Source organism: Miscanthus floridulus, chromosome 2 (genome assembly GCF_019320115.1).
Source record: "Miscanthus floridulus cultivar M001 chromosome 2, ASM1932011v1, whole genome shotgun sequence".
NCBI lineage: Eukaryota > Viridiplantae > Streptophyta > Magnoliopsida > Poales > Poaceae > Miscanthus > Miscanthus floridulus.
In genome coordinates, this window is record NC_089581.1 from 172,526,719 (window position 1) to 172,550,847 (window position 24,129).

At 44.2% G+C, this 24,129-nt stretch overlaps 1 protein-coding gene across 1 annotated transcript; it reads left to right on the forward strand.

The window, feature by feature from the left end:
* Positions 1-6,191: 6,191 nt before the first annotated feature.
* LOC136535721 (putative aconitate hydratase, cytoplasmic) lies at positions 6,192-14,065 on the forward strand. Its single transcript, XM_066528092.1, has 20 exons — positions 6,192-6,526; positions 6,638-6,745; positions 7,115-7,275; positions 7,723-7,815; positions 9,189-9,374; positions 9,470-9,631; positions 9,853-9,997; positions 10,107-10,249; positions 10,328-10,384; positions 10,467-10,546; positions 10,634-10,709; positions 11,127-11,312; positions 11,524-11,591; positions 11,677-11,795; positions 11,878-11,999; positions 12,369-12,467; positions 12,593-13,072; positions 13,181-13,279; positions 13,368-13,610; positions 13,696-14,065. The coding sequence occupies exons 1-20, from the start codon at positions 6,262-6,264 to the stop codon at positions 13,762-13,764; spliced, it is 2,961 nt and encodes a 986-aa protein (XP_066384189.1). The 5' UTR covers positions 6,192-6,261; the 3' UTR covers positions 13,765-14,065.
* Positions 14,066-24,129: the final 10,064 nt, after the last annotated feature.

Below are 24,129 nucleotides of genomic sequence, written 5' to 3' on the forward strand. Positions count from 1 at the left end.
GGACTGGAATTGGAACCAGAAATTCAGTGGAACGAACGGAAGCAGAAGATAGAGAGAGTCCACTGCATCCCCTCTACAACTGGAATTGGGGCATCGAGTAAGCGAAACAGAGTTTGTTCTCCTCTGCTCTCGGTTTTCTTATGCAACCGAAACTTCTCTAGCGAGAGGGAATCGCCGTTTGGCCTGGAATAATCTATTGGCAACCGTACAATATATTATTGAATTTTAAAAGCAGGAACGAAAAAAGGCGTCTCGTGAAGCACGTACTACTTGTGTTCGAAATCATTCGATCAAATGGCCTTGATTTTTCAACTGTTGCAACTTGCAAAGACAGCGGATTGACCTGGCCTGCTTTCCTCACCATTCATCGTCAGCAGAACATATTCTCTATGGCCCTACGACCGATTTATCACTGTAGCGTTGGATCTGCCAGCGTCTGGGTTCCGGTTAACGGTCTGTTCGCTCGGTCGTATTTAGCTTATAGGTCATGGTTTATCAGCCAACGAATAATATTTTTCTCTCACACCAAATCAACCAACAGTACTTTCAGTCATGACTTATAAGCCAAACCAGCCCAAACGAATAGGGCGTAAGCTTACCGTTCGGTAGAAGTAGAAACTGCAAACCGGTGAGATTTTTAGACGCGTGCTCCGTGCTCCATGATACAGTATAGTATTTAATTTCCCGGGTATATAACATTTAGAACAAAATGGCCGGAGTACGTACAAAAGGCAAATTCTTTTTTGTGACGTTTTTTCCCTATATGACGTCGATGTGACGCGGCTATGTTGTGAACAGAAGTCAATAAATTGTGCCTCAAGACTAAAGAGCAAGGCGCGCACACGATTCCCAGATAATGGGTACAGAAAAAAAAACTGAAAAAGGGTATCGGAAGAAGCCAAGCAAGAGAACATAGAGCACGCATTAGCGACATTCACATGGCTAGGGTACCATACCACACCGCCGATGCCGAGGCACAAGTTTACCTGCGTGCACCATTTTTATTGCACCAGAGAAAACTCGCGAACGATCGTCAAACTTCCGGTGGATGTCTTTTAATATACCTGGTGCTTACTTTGTTGCCGAGGTATATATTTTCTCAGGTGTTGAATAAGTTCACCTCAAAAAAATCTTCAGAATGTGACCGCGCACCAAGATAGACGCCAGTGCACCCAAAGCCCTAAAGTAGAATGGAATCACCCATCCTTAGAATACATAGATGCAATTAATGAAACAATCACCAAGTAGGGGAGAGTAAATAAATGCAATTATCGTATCGGGATAATAATGTTGTGGAACTATGAAACAAGTAAGCAATAAATAATAGACAATAGTACCATGATCTGGTTGTAAGAAACATAAAACATCGAGTCTCTGTTCTTTGCAGCACAGTATCTCCATATTTGGTTGTTAACTTTTTTTTATATTGCGGTGGGATCCATTTATTATTTGCTTTTAGTGCCACACATCATGAAATTTTCAACAACGAATACCTCTTACGTTAGGCACCGTCTTATTTACTTGTCGGTCATCATATATGGTGTATATCGTGCTATTATACGATCCTTATATGCCTCAAAGCACATTGAAGCATTGGGGTGTATTTGGATTGCATCCCGAAATCTCCGTGTACAAATCTAGTTTGCCATTTGGCTTGCACGAAAGTTGGACGTGCCATAAACCATGGTTGCAAGTATCGTAGCGTGCAGTAGAAACTGACGCTAAAAAGTTTGGTGGATGAATCGAGCGCCGCATCTTAGATTGAAGAGCTACCGAAACATTCTAAATATACTCCGCCTCACCCCCCCTCTTCAAGACATGTTGTTTAATAAAATTTGGCAATGGCGAACCTCTCCATCCCACATTGCTCATGCTCCACTCTTTGTCTCTGTCACGGAACCCCCCACTCCCACTCCCACTCCCACGTCGACCCATCGATTCATGGTATCACCTACCCAGCTAGCCTTTGTGACAGAACCGCCCAATTTATACAAGATCAAGTATGGTTGTCCCCGCTAACACGTTGACACACCCATACTTTCACTCATATAAACCCGGTAGTCCGCCGAGTGTCCCGAAAGACCTCGGTAAATCAACATCACAACCAAGATCGCGTGATTAAGCAAATAATGATAACCAATGATCATTAAACAACTTCCATACTGTCATATTCATTATAACTGTCCAAGTGTTCCATAAACATTTACTACGATGAAGTAACTCAAGTCAAGTGCTCACTATCCAGGAGCGATGGCGATTCGAATCGATTCCTAACCAGCTGGTGATTTATTCCTTACACAAACCTCACTCACCCGCTAAAGTGAGATATTGATCACCGAGTCAACTTTCCAGGAATCTCGAGTTTGCCAGGAACCACATGTACCCGGGGGCCGACCGACTGCACTTTGGTCTTATCATCCCGCCCCCGTGTCCTACCACACCTGCTCCGGCACAGTGCGTTGCGGGCAATCTACTCGGCCCGAAAAATCTCCCAGCTTCGCGGTCGGAAGGTACTTTATCCGGCCAGCTAAATGTAAGGCATACGTTCAACATGACTTGAGGCCCAACAACGGTCGGTCCTTAATCGACACAGACGGAAACACTACAGCCCAAAACTCTGCAAGTCTCCGTCCGGTCTCAACTTCATTTAACACTTAGTTATACCATGACTTTATAGTCATCCAAGCGGATCCAGGTAACCACCTATAGCTCGCAGGTGATAGGAAATCACCTGACTTCTACCGGTCTAAGCCAGCTAAGCATTGACTTGACTGCGGATACCAGGGTAACAAGGATATAGTATAACAAAGGTAGACAAGGTATAATGCAGCAACGGTTGCAAACAACTCCTGAACGTAATGCATCAATTAAAGTAAAGCATTTAATTAAATAATCACAAACCGGGAGAAAAATGCTCCGGGGCTTGCCTCTCTCGAAAGAGCTCGGACGGTGATCGGGGCACTCCGGAAGTTCCTCAACGTCCTCCTCGTCGGCTTCTGGCACTTCCTGCTGCTGCACCTCGAGCTGCTCCTCGGGCTCCTCGAGTATGACGACTGGGTTCTCGGTTTGCGATCCTGTATGATGCAATGCGCGTAAGTGATTATGCAAACGGTGCATCTAAGGAGATGAATGCAATGGATATGTTTAAATGCAAGGCAGTCAACATCATCCAAGAAACTATACTACAAGCACATGTCATCTACTGCATTCTCTTCTACTACTAATATGTTAAGTCAACATATCTTATGAAATGCTTCAAAGATACACCAAAGCTTTACTAATTTCTTAATCACACTTAAAGCAACATTTGCTTAAACCCTAATTAATAATAGGTTTGAATAGCAACATATATTTTTGATGCTCCTAAAAATCTGAGAAAATTACAGTAGCATAATACTATCCTAAACAAACTACCATAAAAATTTCATGGCATTTGGATAAGTAAACTATCCTACACAAAAATGACAAGCTATAGCATAAAAATGAGCATGAAATTATTTTGTACTATGAAAAGTGTCAAACAACAGAATTAATATTTTTCCTAGGTTCTTCATAGGATATAATGACTGTCCAAAAATTATCACATGCATGTTTTATACAAAGTTTGCTCTCTAGCAAAAATAACAAAAATCAGCCATTAAAGGTACTTGAACTACACCTAAAACTTTTCCCACAGTACATGCATGAAACATATTTTTCCTAGGAAGTAAATGACATAAGAAGATTAACAAACTTGAAATCATATTTTTCTGAAGCCTATAGATTTTTCTACACATTTTTCAAGTTATCAGCAATATACATGATTAAATAAAATCCTACGGAAAAGTATCCCAAAAATGACATGCAATAATTTTTCCAAGTAGATCTGATGATAAGGAACCTAGCAAAATTTGTTCCAACAGATTTGGAGCCAAAATGAGTACACAACCATTTTCTAAAGCACTTAAACAGAATTCTGAAAATCATTTCTTAAACCCTTTTAAAAAATTAACTGACAAAACTGCTGGGTGCACCCGGTGCTGCACACCCAGAGGGGCTGCCATGCGGGACCCGCGGTCAAGCCGGACCCACGCGTCAGCCGGAGCTAAGGCAGGGCCGCCGTTGACCGGCCGGCTCTCGCCGACGGCGAGGTCCCCGGCGAAACGGAGGGCACCAACGTGCTCTCCATGGTAAACCGCGTCAGCTAGGGGTGAACAGGGAGGGGCGGTGCAGGGGAGAGAGGCTCAGCGACGGCAATGGCGGAGCGGCGGCGCGGGTCGTCGCCGGTGGAGCATCTCCGGCCACGGCATGGTGAAAGGAGGCGCTCGGGAGACTCAACGTCGTCGTGCGGTGCTTGTGCGCGCGAAGTAAAGGCGGGAAGAGGAGCGGAAAGGGGGAATCCACGGGAGCGGAGCCCACCAGCAAGCTCAGCCGTGCTCCGGCGAGCAATTACTAAGGACAGGATGTTTACCACGGCGAAGTAGCGAGAGCACGGGGTGCGCAGGGTGACGGCGGAGCTTTAGGCGAGACGGAGTGGTCACCGGCGAGCTGTGATGGCCGGGCGAGCGAGCTCCGGCAAGGTGCGGCGCGCGGTGGCGATGGCGGGCGTGCGCGTTGCTGCTGTCCGAGAGAGAGACGAAGGGAGGAGCAGGAAATGCGATGCCGGGCGAGCTCTGCGGTAGCTTAAGCAGTGGCCAGCAGTGCCAGAGCTGCCGCAGCGCGTGGACGCGGTGTCAGGCCGCCGTCGACGGGTGGCGCCACGCGGCGGGCAAGCCCTGACGCGGTCGAGGGCGTGGCGCGGCGACGGGCGCGGCGCACGCGAAGCAGGCCGGACGAGCGGGCCAGCGCGGGAGCTGGGCCGAGGCGGGACACGCGCGGCAGGCGGGGACGCGTGGGCCGGTGCGCGAGGTGGGCTGGCGCGCGCGGGCGGGTTCGCTGGCGCGCTGGGCCGGCTTCGGCCGTGGGCCAGAAGCGAGGCGGCGGCCCACGAAGGAGAAAAAATCCTTTTTCAATTATATTTTCAAGAAATTTTTAAATGCCCTCCTTCAAATATTATTTTGAGCAAGAAAATGACCTCTTTTGAAAATGTACCAAAAATGAAAGTTGTTTAGAATTTAATTCTCTACAACTTTGCTTTTATGACCAAAGCCAAATTCTTTCTAGATTTTGAATTGAAAAATCAAAGTCCATGTTTAACTCAAAACCCTAATTTTTGGGAATTTATTTTTGAAGCCAAATTTTGAATTAATTTGAATACAAACCTTGCTCCAAAATTTGAACTAAACATTGCTAGATGATTTACAATAGTAGCCAACCATGTTTTACTAATCTAGCAAGAAATTCGGGCAAACACAATTCTAAACAAGTATATGCAACATTCATGTTTCACGAGCGTGTCTCATATGTTTCGAAACAGTGTTTCAGTTGTTATTTACATGATTAGGCATGTATGATTAATATGCTTTATGATGCATGCTATGCATAATTTGCAGTGCCTAAATGTAGGCTTAACACCGGGGTGTTACAGCCTTCTCCACATCCGACGACCTCCTTACCACCATCGTCTCGCCGCTCCGCTATGTGTCCACCAACGCCATCGGCCACCCTACCGCCGATGAACCTCCCTCTAAGACGGATATCTCCTTGCAAATATTCTTAGCCCTCAAACCCCGTCGAAGTTGTATAATACATCAGAGAAGGGAATAGATGAAACATAAAAAAAAAATAGCTTGAGGGAGAAAAACCTTCACCCTGACACAGTATAGCATAGCATTTTTTTTTCTTAAAAAGGTAAAATCAAGGTGCAAATAGATCTTCCTTTGGAGTTATAATGACGGATACGTATGGTTCACAACTTCGCATAGTCTGGTAAGCTTCGCGGTGGCCTTGCCAATTCCATGCACCAGCGGGCCCGTCCCAGCGTCTATGGCCTCTGCCACGCGGGCCTACGGGATTCGCCCACTTTGGAGCGAAAGAGATTCCCACCGTCACCGTCACATTCGGCGATTGGCCCCGTCTGCAAGAAAACATCGCAGCGAAGCTTCAGCTCGGCTGTCCACCGCGGCGGCGGCGGGGCCTTGAAGACCCGCACAACCCGCGCGAGCCCAAGACGAAACGAAACCCATCTCCGCAAGGCCAGCAACCCTACCGGGAGCTCGCACGCTCGCCTTGCGCCGCGCATTCCCACCACGCGTCTCCCAAAATTCGCGGCCGTCTATATAAGACCCGCCCCCACCACTTTTGCCATCCCACCCTCCTCCTCCCTTTTTGGCTTCAGCGGCCATGCCTCCCCTCACGAGCTCCCTCCTCTCCCGCTCCACCGCCCGCGGCGTGGGGGCGGCCGCTGCGATCTCCAGGCCCGCCGCGGACGCCGCCCCTTCCTCCTCGTCCCCGCCTGCCCGCTCGACCCCGACCCCGAGGCTGCGCCCCAGCCCGGCGTCGCCCTTCGCGTCCGGCCTCGCGGGCCGCCTCTTCGGCGGCCACCGCGCCGCCGCCCGCTCCGCGTCGTCTGCGACCGCCGTCTTCGAGCGCCGGTTCGCCTCAGCTGGTATGGTTTGCGACGACCTGGGCGGGATTGCTGGTCAAATCATCGCATCGGGTCTGGGTCGCGCCATCTGATGACGTCTCTGTCTCGGCTTGTTTTTTTCTCACTCTGCAGCGACCAGGAACTCGTACGATGAAATCCTGACGGGGCTCAAGAGGCCAGGAGGCGGAGAGGAGTTCGGCAAGTACTACAGCCTGCCTGCGCTCTCCGATCCGCGGATTGGTGAGTTAGTTTGGATGTTTTTTCGATACGCTCCCGTCCTCAATTTTGGTGACTTAGTTGATTGGTAGCAGTGAGTGGTTTCATCATGATTTTTTGTTGCTGAATTCAAATTTGGTGAGGTTTGTCTCCTCCGATCTGTTTTCCTGCCTCAGTTGCGTGTAATGTGGATGAATTGGTGGGTTCGTTTCACAGGCCCACAGTCTCTGATCTCTATTAATGTTGGGATGCACGAATTGTCTGAGACGATGATGTTGGTGTATCCATTGAGCGCATTATTTTTTTTCCCATATAGCTTTGTAGGTTTGTATGTCTCAGTTAGCTGAAAATACTGATGATTTGACCCATGTATTTGGCCATTCCTTCTGTCAGATCGGCTCCCATATTCTATAAGGATTCTTCTCGAGTCGGCAATCAGGAACTGCGATGACTTCCAGGTCACCGGGAACGATGTTGAGAAGATCTTGGATTGGGAGAAAAGTGCACCGAAGCTAGTTGAAATCCCGTTCAAGCCCGCCCGTGTCCTCCTCCAGGTACTGATCGTGCAACATGTTTTCAATTTTTCTTATTCCATTTTGTCGAACTTCTGTGGATAGAATAAATGTGAGCTGGCAATATTCCTGTCAATGGCTTTGTGGCAGGAATCTTGCAATTGGAGTTCCACTTTCCTATCCTATCAAGAAAGTGGAGTTCCCCATGATTTATCTTTTGTCCATGCACCAATTCTAGGGTGCCTGACTGGTACTATTTGTTGACTTGTTTAATGAAAAATATATAGTAGCCAACAACAGAAGGTGTAGGTGGCATTATTGCATTCCCATATATATTTCTTAATGTTGAGTTGATTATATAAGTCTGGGCGTTACTTCTTGTCGAGTTGTAATTGATGGGAATAAAGTTCTACTTCCTGGAGTATTATCATATTGTCTTTGAGGCTAGTTGACTGATGACTCAGTCTTCTCACTTTTCCTAAATGGTAGGATTTTACTGGTGTCCCGGCTGTTGTTGATCTTGCATGCATGAGGGATGCTATGAGCAAACTTGGCAGTGACCCAAACAAAATTAATCCTCTGGTAAGTTAAGCACAATGCTGATATTGACAATCTTATCTTTGATTTGGTCTGTCATTTTCTTTAGCCATTCATGTTATTTTCCTTATTGCCATTTGTCCTAGTTTCTTTCTTCTGTGTTGATTGTTGACGTGCTTCACATTTTTCCCTCAATATACCATCAATTACTATTATATGAATCTTTGCTTTATGACATAATCGATATTTCAGTGTGGACACTACCTGTTATGTAGACTGCTAAACCCTTTTCATGAACTGCTATGAACCATGACTGGAAGAATCTTGCTTGTTTATGAGACTTTGTATTAGCTAATAATAATAATTTTTGTCATTATTATTGCAGTTACCAACAATAGGTGTCACCTTTTTAATATGAGACAAGATTTGATAAATTTCTAATGCATTTACGTTATTTGCCAGCCTTTCTTGATGTCCTTTTAGGTTGGTGCCAAGCATATTACTCCTACATCATTATTCTGGTGGGCCTGGAGTCTGGTATAGCTAACAAATTTGCTGTGTCATCAGTGGCGGAGCTGGCCAATTTGCACGCCTAGGGCCAGTGGGCCACTATGCGATTCCTTCCTGGTTGTGCCAGTGGGCCGCAAGCCGCAAGCAGGCCGGCAGGCAGCTGCTGAGCTTCAAACGCAGGCCTTCGCTGATGTGTTGATGGGCCAAGACTAGGGCATTTCATGGGAATAGCAACCTGGGCCATGGGAAAATTAAGAGGCTATAAAGGGAGATTTGGCCCACGCCTAGGGCCGTGGCCCTAGTGGCCCTAGGCCCAAATCCGCCCCTGTGTGTCATGTTAGTTAGTTAGGGCCTATCCACAGTCATCTCTCGTTGGAGAGGAATCACAGCTCTGGAATATGGCAGATCCTAAGGGACTCTCTTTCATTACAGCGCCTAGCTCCAGTAGATAAATTCTAGGTCGGGTTATCCTTTATTTATGTTGCTCAGACACAAATGTGATTCCTGTGTGTGTGTGAACTCTCTTTTTGTATTAAGGCAATGATACACACAGCTCTCCTGCATGCTCGAGAAAAATGTTAGTCTTGCTTTCAGTTGGGGTTGACCATGCGCCCACATTGTTTGCATTCGCCATGCGCGTCCTGTCGTGGGCCTTCCCCCACAATGAAGGCAGGCTCTGGATGTTAAGTTGATTCACTTGATTGTGGAGCTTTTTAACCCTCCTGTAAATTATTAATGTTTTCATTTTTGAAAGTAATTCTGTGAAGCCATTTACCACCCTGTTAACTTAGCCTCTAATGCTTCCTTTTCCATTCATTCCCTTAAGATAGCTTGCATGCATATAGATATTGTTAGTGTGTACCTGCTTATTTTTGTTGATACGGATATTATATGGCATCTGGTTGCAGGTACCTGTAGACCTTGTTATTGATCATTCAGTACAAGTCGATGTCGCAAGATCAGCAAATGCTGCTCAGGCAAATATGGAGCTTGAGTTCCATCGTAACAAGGAACGGTTTGGGTTCTTGAAATGGGGGTCCTCTGCATTCCGCAACATGCTTGTTGTTCCACCTGGATCTGGCATTGTCCACCAGGTATTTTGGTCATTTGATTGTTTTTTAAATAACTTAATCCAGTCAAGGTTATTTTATCTGTTGAAAACTTATAATCCACCATTTTACTTTGTTAGGTGAATCTTGAATATCTGGCCAGGGTTGTGTTTAACAATGGTGGGATCCTTTACCCTGACAGCGTCGTAGGCACTGACTCTCACACAACTATGATAGATGGTCTTGGAGTTGCTGGGTGGGGAGTTGGTGGTATAGAGGCGGAAGCTGCAATGCTTGGCCAGGTGAAGTACATTTTGATATCTAAAGAGTGGTTCTGACACTGTGGAGCATTTGTTTTCTTCATCTTTGTTTATGTTCAATGAAAAGAACAAATGTTCGCAAACTTGAGCTTCAGAGATATTATGCACAAGTACTGTTCTCTATAGTATGGCCTATTTTTTGGTTAATCTGCTTCAGTAACCTGCATACGTACATATTGATTGTTGTTTGTTTCTTTGTGCAGCCAATGAGCATGGTCTTGCCAGGTGTTGTTGGCTTTAAGTTATCAGGCAAGCTGAAAAATGGAGTTACAGCCACAGACTTGGTTCTAACAGTAACTCAAATTCTTCGGAAACATGGCGTTGTTGGGAAATTTGTTGAGTTTTATGGTAACCATAATTTTTACCTTTTGCAATTAACATCTTCTATTAAGAGCTTCTAGATTTCATTATATTAAGAGCTTCTCTAATATTATATATTTGAACTTCTATATTTTAGGGCAAGGCATGAGTGAATTGTCACTTGCTGATCGGGCGACCATCGCAAATATGTCTCCAGAATATGGCGCAACTATGGGTTTCTTCCCAGTTGATGGAAAGACACTGGACTATTTGAAGCTTACTGGCCGAAGTGATGATACGGTAAGCTAATTGGAGTGTATATATTCAATTTGAGTCTTGAGCACTTAATTCTAATTTTTTTGCTGTTTCAATTTTTAGGTGGCCATGGTTGAGTCCTACCTGCGTGCGAATAAGATGTTTGTTGATCACAGCCAGGTTCTTGTCTTTCATATGTTGAGCAGAAGCGGATAATTCAGTATATGCATATTGTTTTACCTAAAGTTTGTCTTGGATGTAGGTTGAAGTTGAAAGAGTATATTCTTCCTATCTAGAACTTAACCTGGAAGAGGTAGAACCATGTCTATCGGGACCAAAACGGTAATGTTCTTGATTAAATCACACTATTCAGCTATCAGCATATCTTTATCCTCATCTAGTATTAAATTTGATGAACTTTATTGACAGGCCTCATGATCGAGTGACATTGAAGAATATGAAGTCTGATTGGCTTTCTTGCTTGGACAGCGATGTAGGATTCAAGGTAAGGTTTTCCTTTATGGATTGCAACTTATTGTGTATGTGCTGAATCACAGCCTTGCTCTTGTAAGTTAATCAATTGCACTGAATAGCACTCCCGCCTTTCCAAATTATAGTTTACTTTAGCTTTGTTCTATGAGTCAAACTTCTCTAACTTTGACCAAGTTTGAGAAAATATATATTGACATCTACAAGTTAAAATAAATGCACCACCAAGACATTTCTTATGGAGAATTTTATGAAATTAATTTGATATGGTAGATTTTGATGCTTTTTTTCTAAACACTTGGTCAAAGTTAGATAACTTAGGACATTTGTAATGGATGGAGTAGGATATAGATCCAATCAGTTTATACTCGATATTGTTCTGTACTTTATTTCCCAGTTTCTTTTTGCTATGCTCACTGCAACAATATTGCAGGGTTTTGCTGTCCCCAAAGAATCACAGGGCAAAGTTGCAGAATTTTCTTTCCATGGGACTCCTGCAAAGATTAAGCATGGTGATGTTGTAATTGCAGCAATAACCAGTTGCACAAACACATCAAATCCTAATGTAATGCTGGGAGCTGCTTTGGTTGCCAAGAAGGCTTGTGAGTTAGGCCTGGAGGTTTGGTTCTGGACTTCATCTTCCAACATGACTAAAATATTGATACACTGGTTCACAACTAAATTTCTTTGTTGGTTTGGTATATTCCTTTTTGGTGGTCTGTGGCTAAAATTCTCTGGCAATTACCATGACAATTTTAAAACCATTGCTGCTTTTGCTCTATGTTTTATATGGAAACCATCCTTTAGTAACGCTGGTTTGTGTCAATCAGGTAAAGCCATGGATTAAGACGAGCCTTGCACCTGGTTCCGGTGTTGTGAAGAAGTACTTGGATAAGAGGTAAATCTTGGTTCCTTGAATTGAATTCATTTCTTGTGCTGCCAGGCTAGGCTTCGTGACTGTTTCTTTGTTTTGTTTTTCGCAGTGGTTTGCAGAAATATCTCGACCAGCTTGGCTTCCATATTGTTGGTTATGGTTGCACAACCTGCATTGGAAATTCCGGAGAGCTTGATGAATCCGTGTCTGCTGCAATTACTGAGAATGGTAATTTCTAACGTCATTGGCTGGTTCAAGTTTAAAGTTATGAAATAGAGTACATTGCTTATCGTTCCTCTTCTTTGTATAGATATTGTTGCTGCTGCTGTATTGTCCGGAAACAGGAACTTTGAAGGACGTGTGCATCCTTTAACCAGAGCAAATTACCTTGCTTCCCCTCCTCTTGTTGTGGCTTATGCCTTGGCTGGCACGGTATGTTGTTCTCGTTCTAGTGTTCGATTATCCTTTATGTAGTTTCAGTAGAATAAAAATGCTGATTTACTGAATCTTGCTCACTGTTGTTTTGACTATCCTACACGTTTTTAAATGAAATGCTGTTATAATACAATTAAGAAATACAACTTCTGTAGTTGAATCAGACTAATCAATGGAACTTCAAAGCTGTATATGCACCTACTATTTATGTTCCAATAATTCATCATCATGTAGTTAGTTTTAGTTTTTTTTTTTCATCAAAAAAATATTTTACTTTCCAAGTCAATGTTTGAACTTCCATGTTTCCTTTTTTCCTTATTTTTTTTTTCATTTGCTTGTAACTTGTAAATTTTAACTTCTGCTTAGGTTAATATTGATTTTGAGAAAGAACCTATTGGCATATCGAAAGATGGGAAAGAGGTTTACTTCCGGGATGTTTGGCCATCAACAGAAGAGATAGCCGAGGTCAGCACCCAACACTGTAACTTTGACTATATTTCCTTTAACTTGTGCTGTAAAACCTTTTATAGTCAGAACAGCCTTTTATATAGTCAGAATAGGCTTTATGATTGTGCTTTTAATTCTGCCAGGTTGTCAAGTCAAGTGTGCTCCCTGACATGTTCAAGAGCACATATGTGTCCATCACCAAAGGAAATCCTATGTGGAATGAGCTGTCAGTCTCAACAAGCACTCTCTACCCCTGGGATCCATCATCTACATACATCCATGAGCCTCCTTACTTCAAGGATATGACAATGACTCCTCCTGGCCCGCGGCCAGTGAAGGATGCATATTGCCTTCTGAACTTTGGTGACAGTATCACAACTGATCACATCTCACCTGCCGGAAACATTCACCCAGACAGCCCAGCTGCAAAATATCTGAAGAAGCGTGGTGTTGAAAGGAAGGACTTCAACTCATATGGTAGCCGAAGAGGAAATGATGAGATCATGGCTAGGGGAACCTTTGCCAACATTCGTCTTGTGAATAAATTCTTGAAGGGTGAGGTTGGACCCAAGACAATCCATGTTCCATCTAGGGAGAAACTTGCAGTTTTTGATGCTGCTATGGTATATAATTCTAGCTCATATTTTCTACTCCAGTGATACAAGCTACATCTATGCACTAGTAACATCTAATTTTCCATTTCCTCTAATTTTGTTTGGTGCTTGCCACAGAAATACAAGAATGAAGGGCATGACACTATTATCCTGGCTGGTGCCGAGTACGGGAGTGGAAGCTCTCGGGATTGGGCTGCAAAGGGCCCAATGCTGCAGGTAACGTTGCTTCCACAATAGTTTCTTCAGCCTAACTAACCTTCTGAGTCTCACTAATGGGTAACGGGATTACTTCACTTGACTTCAGGGAGTGAAGGCTGTGATAGCGAAGAGCTTTGAGAGGATTCACCGCAGCAATCTTGCTGGCATGGGAATCATCCCTCTATGCTTCAAAGCAGGGGAGGATGCAGACACCCTGGGCCTAACCGGCCATGAGCGCTACACTGTCCACCTTCCAACCAATGTGAGTGAGATCAAGCCTGGCCAAGATGTTACCGTGACAACTGATAATGGGAAGTCGTTCACTTGCACACTCAGATTCGACACTGAGGTATGATTGTTCTTTTCCATGCATTACCCGCTGATGCTGCCTATGTATCCTGGTTATTGATGTTTCCGTTACTGATCACCTCTAGGTGGAGCTTGCTTACTACGACCATGGTGGCATTCTACCATATGTCACCAGAAAGATTGCGGAACAATAGATTGTACCATTGAGAGGATTGCGACGCGGTGAATCGTAATTGGTGTAAATGGTTTGTTTAGCACAACCCATTTTTGAGGAGTACTTATAATAACCTCTGAGTATATCAGAGTGAGCTGTCTGAAATTTTAGTGAAATGGAGCGCCATGAGGATGGGATAGTAACCTCTTGCCTTCTTTAAGACGCTATGTTAATAATACGTCAACTTCTGCAATATCTGAATATACATTCGGTACATGATTTCACATGCTGTAAATGACACTAGTTCTTAACACTGATGCAGTTCAAAGCTGTTCTTGTTATCTGGTGGTACTCAAATTAGTACTGCAAACAATCGAAGAGCAGATTTTGTTTGAGATTTGTATTACGAACCTTTTGGCAGGTGAAGCCATTATTCCATTTGCTTCAAGCAATTTTGAAACGATTGTTACGAAAGCTGATTGTTACAGTGAGTGTATTTTGGCTCTTACCACGTCATGCGCGACTGGTAATGACCCTGAAGCAACTGAGGGGGTGTAAAACTGTCATGCAGGCCCCAAAATCTGGAGCTGCTCCATACGAAAAAAAAAAAAACAGAAGGGAAATACTGGGCAATAAAGCTCGTTGTGAAGCTAGAGCAACTTGATAGAGAGTGTACAGAGTGCATTTGCCTTGTGAGGGCATAGGCATGTGATCTAGGGTGTATTCTTGTGATGACATAGGTCTGCATTTGTCTTGTGAGGGCATAGCCCTGTGATCTAAGGGTACATATATGATAAGGCTGGATAACGAGCCGGCTCGGCTCATTTGGGCTCGGCTCGTTCTGGCTCGTTAAGATAACGAGCCGAGCTCTAACGAGCCAGAAAGCCAGCTCGGCTCGACTTGTTAAAAGCTCGAGCTGGCTCGTTAAGCTCGCGAGCCAGGTATAAAAAATATACAAAATATAATATTTGTATTTATCTAAAGTTTGAGAATAATAATAATACAAAAGAAATGAATCTAACAACCTTAAATCGAATAAAAAAATTAATATGCGCTAATATATATACAAGTATAATAAAATACTATAGTATTCATGCATCTAACTATCATAAATAATACTTTTTTTTCTGGAAGCTTGGCTCGTTTAGCTCGCGAGCGGCTCGCGTTGGCTCGTTATAGCTAACGAGCTAAAATCTTGGCTTGGCTCGGCTCGTTATCTTAACGAGCCGAGCCGAGCCGAGTCGAGCCAGCCACGAGCCGAGCGAGCTAACGAGCTTCGAGTTTCTCGTCCAGCCTTAATATATGATAAAATTTTAACCATAATCACTGTTTTTATATTTTTTTAGCTTTGCCCTAGGGGCCCGGGCTATTTTTTTAGCTTTGCCCTAGGGGCTAGGGCTATTTTTTAGCTCCAAATTTTAATGTTTACACCAATAGACGTTTTGTGCGGAGAATCTAAGAATCTAAGGTCAGAGAGACGTTGAAAAGGATGAAAGGAGGTAAGGCGATGGGACCGGATGGTATCCCAATCGAGGTGTGGAGATGTCTCGGGGACATAGCTATAGTATGGCTAACTAAGTTGTTCAACTATATTTTTCGATCGAACAAGATACCTGATGAGTGGAGGAGAAGTATATTGGTATCGATCTACAAGAATAAAGGGGATATTCAAAGTTGTACTAATTACCGGGGAATTAAGTTGATGAGTCATACTATGAAGCTATGGGAGAGAGTTATCGAACATCGCTTGAGAGCAATAACGCGGGTCTCTATAAACCAATTTGGTTTCATGCCCGGAAGGTCAACCATGGAAGTCATTTTCTTAATAAGACAAGTTATGGAGCGGTATAGGGACAAGAAGAAGGACCTACACATGGTTTTTATTGACTTGAAGAAGGCTTATGATAAAATACCAAGGAATGTTACGTGGTGGGCTTTGGACAAACATAAAGTCCCAACAAAGTACGTCGGGCTCATTAAGGACATGTATAACAATGTTGTGACTAGAGTTCGAACAAGTGATGGAGACACGGATGACTTTCCGATTAGGATAGGACTACATCAAGGGTCAGCTTTGAGCCCTTATTTGTTTGCCTTAGTAATGGATGAGGTCACAAGGGACATACAAGGGGACATCCCTTGATGTATGCTTTTCGTGGACGATGTAGTGCTAGTTGATGAAAGTCGAACATGAGTGAATCAGAAATTGAAGTTATGGCGGGAGATTTTGGAGTCCAAAGGTTTTAGACTCAGTAGAACTAAAACTGAGTATATGAGATGTGACTTCGACACTACTATTCGAAAGGAGGAAGATATTAGTTTGGAAGGTCAAGTAGTGCCTAGGAAGGATACCTTTTGATATTTAGGATCAATGCTATAGAGAGACGGAGATATTGATGAAGATGTTAGCCATAGAATCAAAGCAGGATGGATGAAGTGGCGGCAAACATCTGATGTCTTATGTGACAAAAGGGTACCACAGAAGCTAAAAGGCAAGTTTTATAGGATGACGATTAGACCTGCTATGTTGTATGGTGCAGAATATTGGACTACGAAAAGACGATATGTTCAACAGATAAGTGTCGCGGAAATACGTATGTTGCGTTGGATTTACGGTCATACAAGAAGGGATCGAGTTCGGAACGATGATATACGTGATAGATTAGGGGTAGCACCAATTAAAGAGAAGCTTGTCCAACACCGGTTGAGATGGTTTGGACATGTCCAACGGAGACCTCCAGAGACACCGGTGCGTAGTGGAATCCTAGGCCAGGATAGTAATGTGAAGAGAAGCAGAGGAAGACCAAAGTTGACTTGGGTAGAGGCAATAAAAGGATACTTGAAAGGATAGAATATACCCAAAGACTTAGCCTTAGATAGGAGTGCTTGGAAGACAGCTATTCACATGCCTGAACCTTGATTGTTTCTGCTGGGTTTCAACTCTAGTCTACCCTAACTTATTTTAGATTTAAAAGCTTTGTTGTTGTTGCTGCTGCCGCCGCCGCCCTAGGGGTCAGGGCTCAGTTACACAACAGTGTTGTCAATACACCATCACACCCCCAAATAGGACGTCCGAAGGATAGAACTGGGGATAAATTACCGGCTAAGAAGGCCTTGCTGTTGCAGCCGAATGACCCTAATTTTGCTGCTGCAGTAAATGGTGGGGGTGCTGCGAAAGGAGATGAGGAAGGTGGGAAGAAAGGTGGAAAAAATGGAAAGTTCAAGCGGCTGGACAAAATCAGGCCAGCGAAGGGAGATGGTGGGAAGGGGGAGAAGCTTGAGAAAAAGAGGAAGATGGACATAGATGAGGTACCGGAGGAGGCTGGAGTGAAGAAAGTGAAGGGGGCAGAGGTGTCGGAGTTGTACCAGGACAATGTTGTTAAGAGCGTGGGGCCGGCGGACCTGTCTTGCGGGACCCAATGAAGCTAATTGCTTGGAACTGCCGGGGTCTAGGAAACCGCCCGACAGTTCGTAGTCTTCTAAAGCTCCAGAAGACGGAGAGTGCGGATATTCCTTTCTTGTCAGAAACAAAGCTTGACAAGCGAAGAATGGAGTGCTTCGGGGGGGGGGGGGGGGGTTGCTGCGATAGTGTTTTGGCTGCGGGGGATAATTGATGTGGTTTTGGAGGAATGATGGGTACAAGTGAATCACATTGATGTTGACGTTTTGGAGGATGATGGGTACAAGTGGCGGTTTACGGGTATTTATGGCTACCCACAAACAGAAGATAGACATAAGACCTGGGCATTGTTGAGAGACTTGCATTCACAAGAGGCTTTGCCCTGGCTGTGTGCAGGAGATTTCAATGAGATCTTGTTCCAACATGAAAAGCAGGGAGGTAGCTTGAGACCACAGTCATAGATGGACCGATTCGGAGAGGTCATCGTGGACTGTGATCTTCAAGATTTGGGCTTTGAGGGTGATGTATATACATGGAGGAATAACCATCATAGGGCGCAAGGGTATGTCAGGGAGCGTCTGGACCGGGCTCTGGCTAACATGGATTGGCTCATAAAATTTCAACTGTCCAAGTAGTGAATGGTGATCCGCGACACTCAGATCATCGTACGGTCATCATCTCAACTGAGAGAAGGGCCGAAAGGAGAGTCCAGGGGAGTAAACCTTTCTTCTTTGAGGCCGGTTGGCTGGAGGAGGAGAAATGTGCGGAGGTTGTGAAGGAGGGCTGGGAGCAAGGAATAGATGAGGGACTCTCCACGGTTGAGCAGCTTGTTGGTCAGGTGGCTAGTAATCTGCCGTGTTGGAGTTCAGATGTCTTAGTGGGCTGGGAGAAGCGGAGGAAAAAAATAAAAAAGGATCTGGAGTTGTGTAGACGACGGTCTCTTTCAGAGGAGGGGGTGACGAGGGAGGCGGTGCTTAGATTTCAGCTAGACAAAGTAGAGGAGCAGATAGATATCTTGTGAAAGCAGAGGTCGCATGCTCGGTGGCTAGAGAAGGGAGATAGGAATACCAAATTTTTTCATGCGGCCTGCTCAGATCGAAAGAGGAGAAATAGTATAGGGCCTATCAAAAATGAAGATGGGGGTTGGGTGGAAGGAGAAGTAGAGAAGCAGGATTTTATTACTAACTATTTTCTGCAGCTCTTTACATCAAATGTAAATGGTGGTGCCTAACAACTCCTACGTGCTGTCCAAACCCGGGTGACGCCGGAAATGAATGAACATCTAATGGCGGATTTTACGGAGGAAGAAATTAAAGGTGCTTTGGACAGCATTGGCGATTTAAAAGCCCCGGGACCCGATGGAATGGCGGCTGTTTTCTACAAGAGATTTTGGGATACTGTAGGGAGGAGGATCACGGCAGAGGTGATACAATTCCTCAACGGGGGAGAAATGCCGCAGCACTAGAATGAAACTATCATATCACTAATCCCAAAGGTGCCTCACCCGGATAAGGTGACTGATCTCCGACCCATCAACCTATGTAATGTGCTATATAAGATCATATCCAAGGTCCTAGCAAATCGTTTGAAAAAGATACTGCCGATCATAATCTCAGAGAATCAAAGTGCTTTTGTCCCGGGTCGTCGAATCAGTGACAATATATTGATAGCTTATGAGCTTACACACTTCTAGTGCTGCGGAGTGGTCTTTCTTACAAGTAATGATGGTAAAGTTGGGTTTTGTCAAGAATGGATTAGCTTGATCATGAAATGTGTGACCTCAGTGTCCTACCGAGTCAAGGTGAATGGTAACATCGGTACAAGCTTTGCACCTGGTCGAGGTTTGCGACAAGGGGATCCACCGTCCCCTTATCTCTTTCTATTGTGTGCGGAAGGGTTCAGTGCATTGCTAAGTGAAGCTGAAAATGCTGGTTGGATTAGAGGAGTACGGATATGTCAAAAATGCCCCAAGTATATCCCACCTTCTGTTTGCAGACGATTCCCTTCTTCTGGTCCGGGCAAACCGAGACAATGCAGTGCAGATCCAGAGAATTCTAAACCTATATGAACAAGTGTCAGGCCAAACTATCAACAAAGGAAAATCTGATGTGCTTTTTAGTGCCAATACTAGTGATGCTGACCGGCTGGCTGTGAAGGAAACTTTGCAAATTCCAAATGAAGCTGTGAATGATCGATACTTGGGACTGCGGGTCCACGTCGGTCTGTCCAAGTCAGGTACTTTCAATTACTTAAAAGATAGAATTCGGCAAAGGATGCTTGGGTGGAAAGAGAAGATGTTGTCCAAGGCAGGGAAGGAAATCTTGATAAAAGTGGTAGCGCAAGCCATCCCAACCTTCGCCATGGGGTGTTTCGACCTTACGAAGGGGCTATGTGACAAGATAAGCTCGATGGTTGCTAAATTCTGGTGGAGCCAGCAAGACAATGATCACAAAATGCATTGGTTAAGCTGGGACAAACTGACACAGGCAAAGGAGGATGGTGGCCTCGGTTTTAGGGATATACATGCCTTCAATATGGCCATGTTAGCAAAACAAGCATGGAGACTATTGACAAACCCTGAATCACTGTGTGCTCGGGTGCTTGCAGCAAGGTATTTCCCAGAAGGTGATATTCTTAAAGCCAAACCAAAGAGAAATATGTCATACACTTGGCGTAGTATACTATCTGGTCTGCATCTGATGAAGAAGGGCCTCATTTGGCACATCGGAGATGGAACTAATGTCCGTATATGGGAAGATGAGTGGCTGGCTTCCAAGGGATGAATCACATAGACCTTTCACCCCAAGGGGCTCTAATCTACTTTCACGTGTTGATGAGCTTATAGATCCGGCCGCAGGCTCCTGGGATGAGGCACTGATCAGGGACACATTTTGGGAGGAGGATGTTGACTGTATTCTTTGCATCCCAGTGCATGAAGGCATGGATGATTTGGCAGCTTAGCACTTCAATAGTAATGGGTAGTTCACGGTTAAATCGGCATATAAAGTCTTTGTGGCAGATAAAAAGAAAAGCATAGATCGCAGAGGAGGGGGCTCAGCCTCGGCGACTGCTGCCCGAGTTGATGATCTGTTCTGGAAGCAGGTATGGAAATTAAGTTGTCCAAAAAAGATGATCCACTTCCTTTGGCGTTTGGGGCATAACAGCTTGGCACTGCGGATTAACCTGAAAAGACGTGGAATGAAGCTAGACACAGCATGTGTTATGTGTGGACGCTTCGATGAAGATGGAGCACACCTTTTTTTCAAGTGCAAATGTGTTCGGCATGTATGGGCAGAACTGCAGCTCGAGGGGGTGCGGCAGGAGCTGGCGAGTCTACAATCAGCAAGAGAGACAGTGGAGGCAATATTGAAGATGAAACATGAGGTGCAAAGACATGTGATCACCCTACTCTATCTTTGGTGGTGAGGGAAGGTGAACAACAGCGGGATAGCGGACGCCTGGCACACCTGACCAGTACATATGCAGCGGAGTGGTCATCTTTCAAGCCAGTGAAGGAACCGGGAAGCCAAGCACAGGTCCAGAAATCATGGAGGCCACCACCGGCAAATACCATGAAAATCAACTGTGACGGGGCTTTCTCAAAAAACACGCGATCTGGTGGATGGGGCTACCTGATTCGTGAATGTGACGGTGGCTTGATCAGCTCAGGATACGGAAAGCTGGAAAACATAGGAGAAGCCTTTCATGCTGAGATTATAGCCTGCCTACAAGCTCTTCAAAGAGCGGCTGATTTGGGAATTCAGAGGGTGCTTTTGGAAACGGATGCTTCCATGGTTGTGCAAGCAGCAAAATCAGCGGAGTTGGAGCGCTCTTCGGCGAGCGGCCTCATCAGGGAGCTGAAAGATTTATTAGCTAGCAACTTTGCTTTCCATGATGTAATTCACACTCCTCGTTCTGGTAATATGGCCGCTGATGGCCTCGCTGCCCTGGGGGCGAGTTTGAGTTCGGGTGCAGGTCTGATTATGGACAGCATTCCAATTTGTATTCGTGTACTGATTGCCGACGATTTGGCGGCAGTTTATGAGTAATGGAGAATCCTTCCATGTTCAAAAAGAAAGAAAATGTGTAAGTTACGTTATTTAAATTAATTACAAAATCACTTGAATTGGAAGGATGTTGGAATATACTCCGTATTAGAAGAAAATAGTGGTCAAAATATATATTGAAAATCATGCAAAGTCAGATGTGTGTGTGTGTTTTACTAGAGGGAGTAGTGACCAATTTTTATGTTCCCGAGTTAAATATAAAAGCTAACAAGATATTGCTCTAGGGAAAACATAAAAGAGAGACCAATAAAATTTAAGCCAGGAAAACTTGAAAAGGGATTAATACAAATTTAGACGAAGTCAAGACTTATGGTTGTCATTCAGCCTTTTGGAGACTAGTTTGTGCTTTCAAAATAACCTGAGTCAGAAAAAGGCTGCTGCAAAAGAAAAAAGTCAGTAAATTTGGCAAAGATAATTATAGGAAACGACGGAAGCCGCACGAGAACAGTCAGACTACGATTTGAGATTTTGTGTTTCCATCGCCTTAATTTAGAGAAATTTTGATTTTTAACTCTAAGTTCGTGTGCCTCTCAATATTTGACATTCAATTTGCAGGTCTTTTAAAATTTAGAATCCGTTTGGTAGGGATCTAGATTTTAGGAGAAACGTTTCGGATTCAGATATGAGAGAATCACTTGTTGGAACCGTTTGGCTGGCTGTCTGGTTTCAGATTCTGAATAGAGATGAATGTGGTGGAATAGATCAAAGTGCTCTTATATATGATGAGGTTTTCTTGAGTTGCTACATGAGCATTGGTATTACTATTGTATTTCTTGTTTTATTTTTCTATGGAAAAACGACTGAAATATGTCTATTGGTATTTCTATTGTATATTTTCTGTTTTACTAGATATGTGTCTATGCGTTACACGGGGTCACGTTTGTTTGTCCATGTCTACTGTGAAGGATTCGATCATTTTTAAAAAAAATATTTAAAAACTATTAAATAATTTTGCATGAGGAACCTAAACTATTTCCAAATGTATTTAGGCTTTTTGATTGTATTCGTAATAATTCACGTGTATGCCAATTCTTTTGTTCCAGATTGATTACGACCCTCACATTGAGTCTCTTTTGGTCCGCACATACGGATTTATAATGCTGACTTTTGAGTTGACAATTTTCAAGCTTTTCAGACTAACTTTGTCATTTGGTTGTACATGCTCTTAGGCTTGATTTATATTTCACACGCACTCGGGGTTGAAAGGAACTTGAATAAATTTGAATTATAATTTTTGTATTTGTTTTTTATTTTATATAGTTTTTTTAAGTTTCAGTCAATTTGTGCATTGTTCGAAAAAGACAAAAAACTAACAAAACACTTTGTATTGGGAACATGAAGTCTATGTAAATCTTGCGATTCACTTTTACTATTTATTTTGTGTTTATATTTCTTTGCATTTTTCACCTAGAACCGTCCACTTTTGCCAAATGTTATATTTTGACGTATACTTTCTGTTGCCGTCTAGGGCGGGGTTTTTTTCAAAACATTTTTTTAAATTTTTTGCTGTATATTTTTTGTTGCCGTATAGTTTTTTTTTTCAGGAACGTTTTTTTTATTTTGCTGTATATGTTTTATTTCGGAAACTTTTTTTTTTTGGGGGGGGGGGGACGGGCGGACGCAGACGATATGTTTAGAAATTTTTAGCTGGTAATAGATTTTTGTCTATGGGAAAATGGCCGAAGTATGTATGCTGGTATCCTATTGTATTTCTTGTTTTATTTTCTACAGGAAAACAGCCAAAATATGTATACTTGTATTTCTATTGTATATCTTAGTTTATTTTTCTATGGAAAAACGGCCAGGGAGGCGGTGGCAGTTGTTGTAATTTTCAACAAATCATGTACGGTGGGCAGCGGAAGACGGAGTGAATCGGTGCGAAACCACGCGATTACCGTTCCGGGAACGGAAGCGAAACGTTTCCAACAACGATACTGTGCGGGCATCCGCCGAACAGACCCGCACATACTCGACCGAGCCGTTCGCTCGTTCTCGTTCCTCACCCACATAGACCCACACATCCCGTTCCCTACTCGTTCGCTCTCCCCCGCGCCCACTAGCTGCCGCGCCGCCACCGCGCACTTCCTCCTCGCCTTCCGGGCCTCGTGTCAGCCCTTCTCGGCGGTCGTGCAGCTCTTGCTCTTGGCCGCTTCGGGAGCTGGGTTCCTCTGCCTCTCCTCCTCCTTTCGCCTCATATGCCCCGGGACGGACGCCGCGTGCCGTGCGGCAGGATGCTGCTGCCCCTCCCTCCCTCTCCCTCCGCGACCTCCATGCGACCCCCACCGGAGACGAGGACGACGGCGGCAGCTCCGATGAGTAGGTCAGGTCTTCTCTGGATCTGAGCCCTCATCCTCCTCTGGATCCGAGCGCTCCTCCTCTGGATCTGAGGGGTGCAGCGGTGGCTAGGGTTCCGGCGAGTTCAGGGTCCCTATTTCTCCTCCCGTGTTGCAATGGGTGTTTTGGATGTTCCAACAGATGTTTTTCGAATGTTGCAATGAGATTTTTTTTGGTTGTTGCAACAGATGTTTTTGCGAGGTTGCAGTACTATTGCTTGAGATGTTGTAGTACATAATTTTTGATGTTGCGGGACATAATTTTCGATGTTGCAGTGCATATTTTTTTGATGTTGCAGGAATTGTTTGTTCGATGTTGCAGTACATGTTTTTCAACATTGCAGTACATATTTTTCGATGTTGCAGTAGATATTTTTTTGTTATTGCGGTAGATATTTTTCGATGTTGCAGCGTATATTTTTTAATGTTGCAATATATATTTTTTTGATGTTGCAGTATTTACAACCCGATGTTGCACTATATAGTTTTCCATATGTTTTTCAAAGTTGCAGTTTAAGTGTTACATGTTTTTTTTTGGACAGGGACACGGCGGGGGAACGGGTTGCGTTTGGGAACGGCGACATGAGCGCATTGGGGAGCGGATG

What these genes read in the sequence shown, in the direction of transcription:
- LOC136535721 (XM_066528092.1), top strand. Translation starts at nt 6,262, where the DNA reads ATGCCTCCCCTCACGAGCTCCCTCCTCTCCCGCTCCACCGCCCGCGGC. An exon ending in GATCTGGCATTGTCCACCAG is followed by an intron (nt 9,375 to 9,469) that starts GTATTTTGGTCA and finishes TTACTTTGTTAG; the next exon opens with GTGAATCTTGAATATCTGGC. An exon ending in TGTCTATCGGGACCAAAACG is followed by an intron (nt 10,547 to 10,633) that starts GTAATGTTCTTG and finishes CTTTATTGACAG; the next exon opens with GCCTCATGATCGAGTGACAT.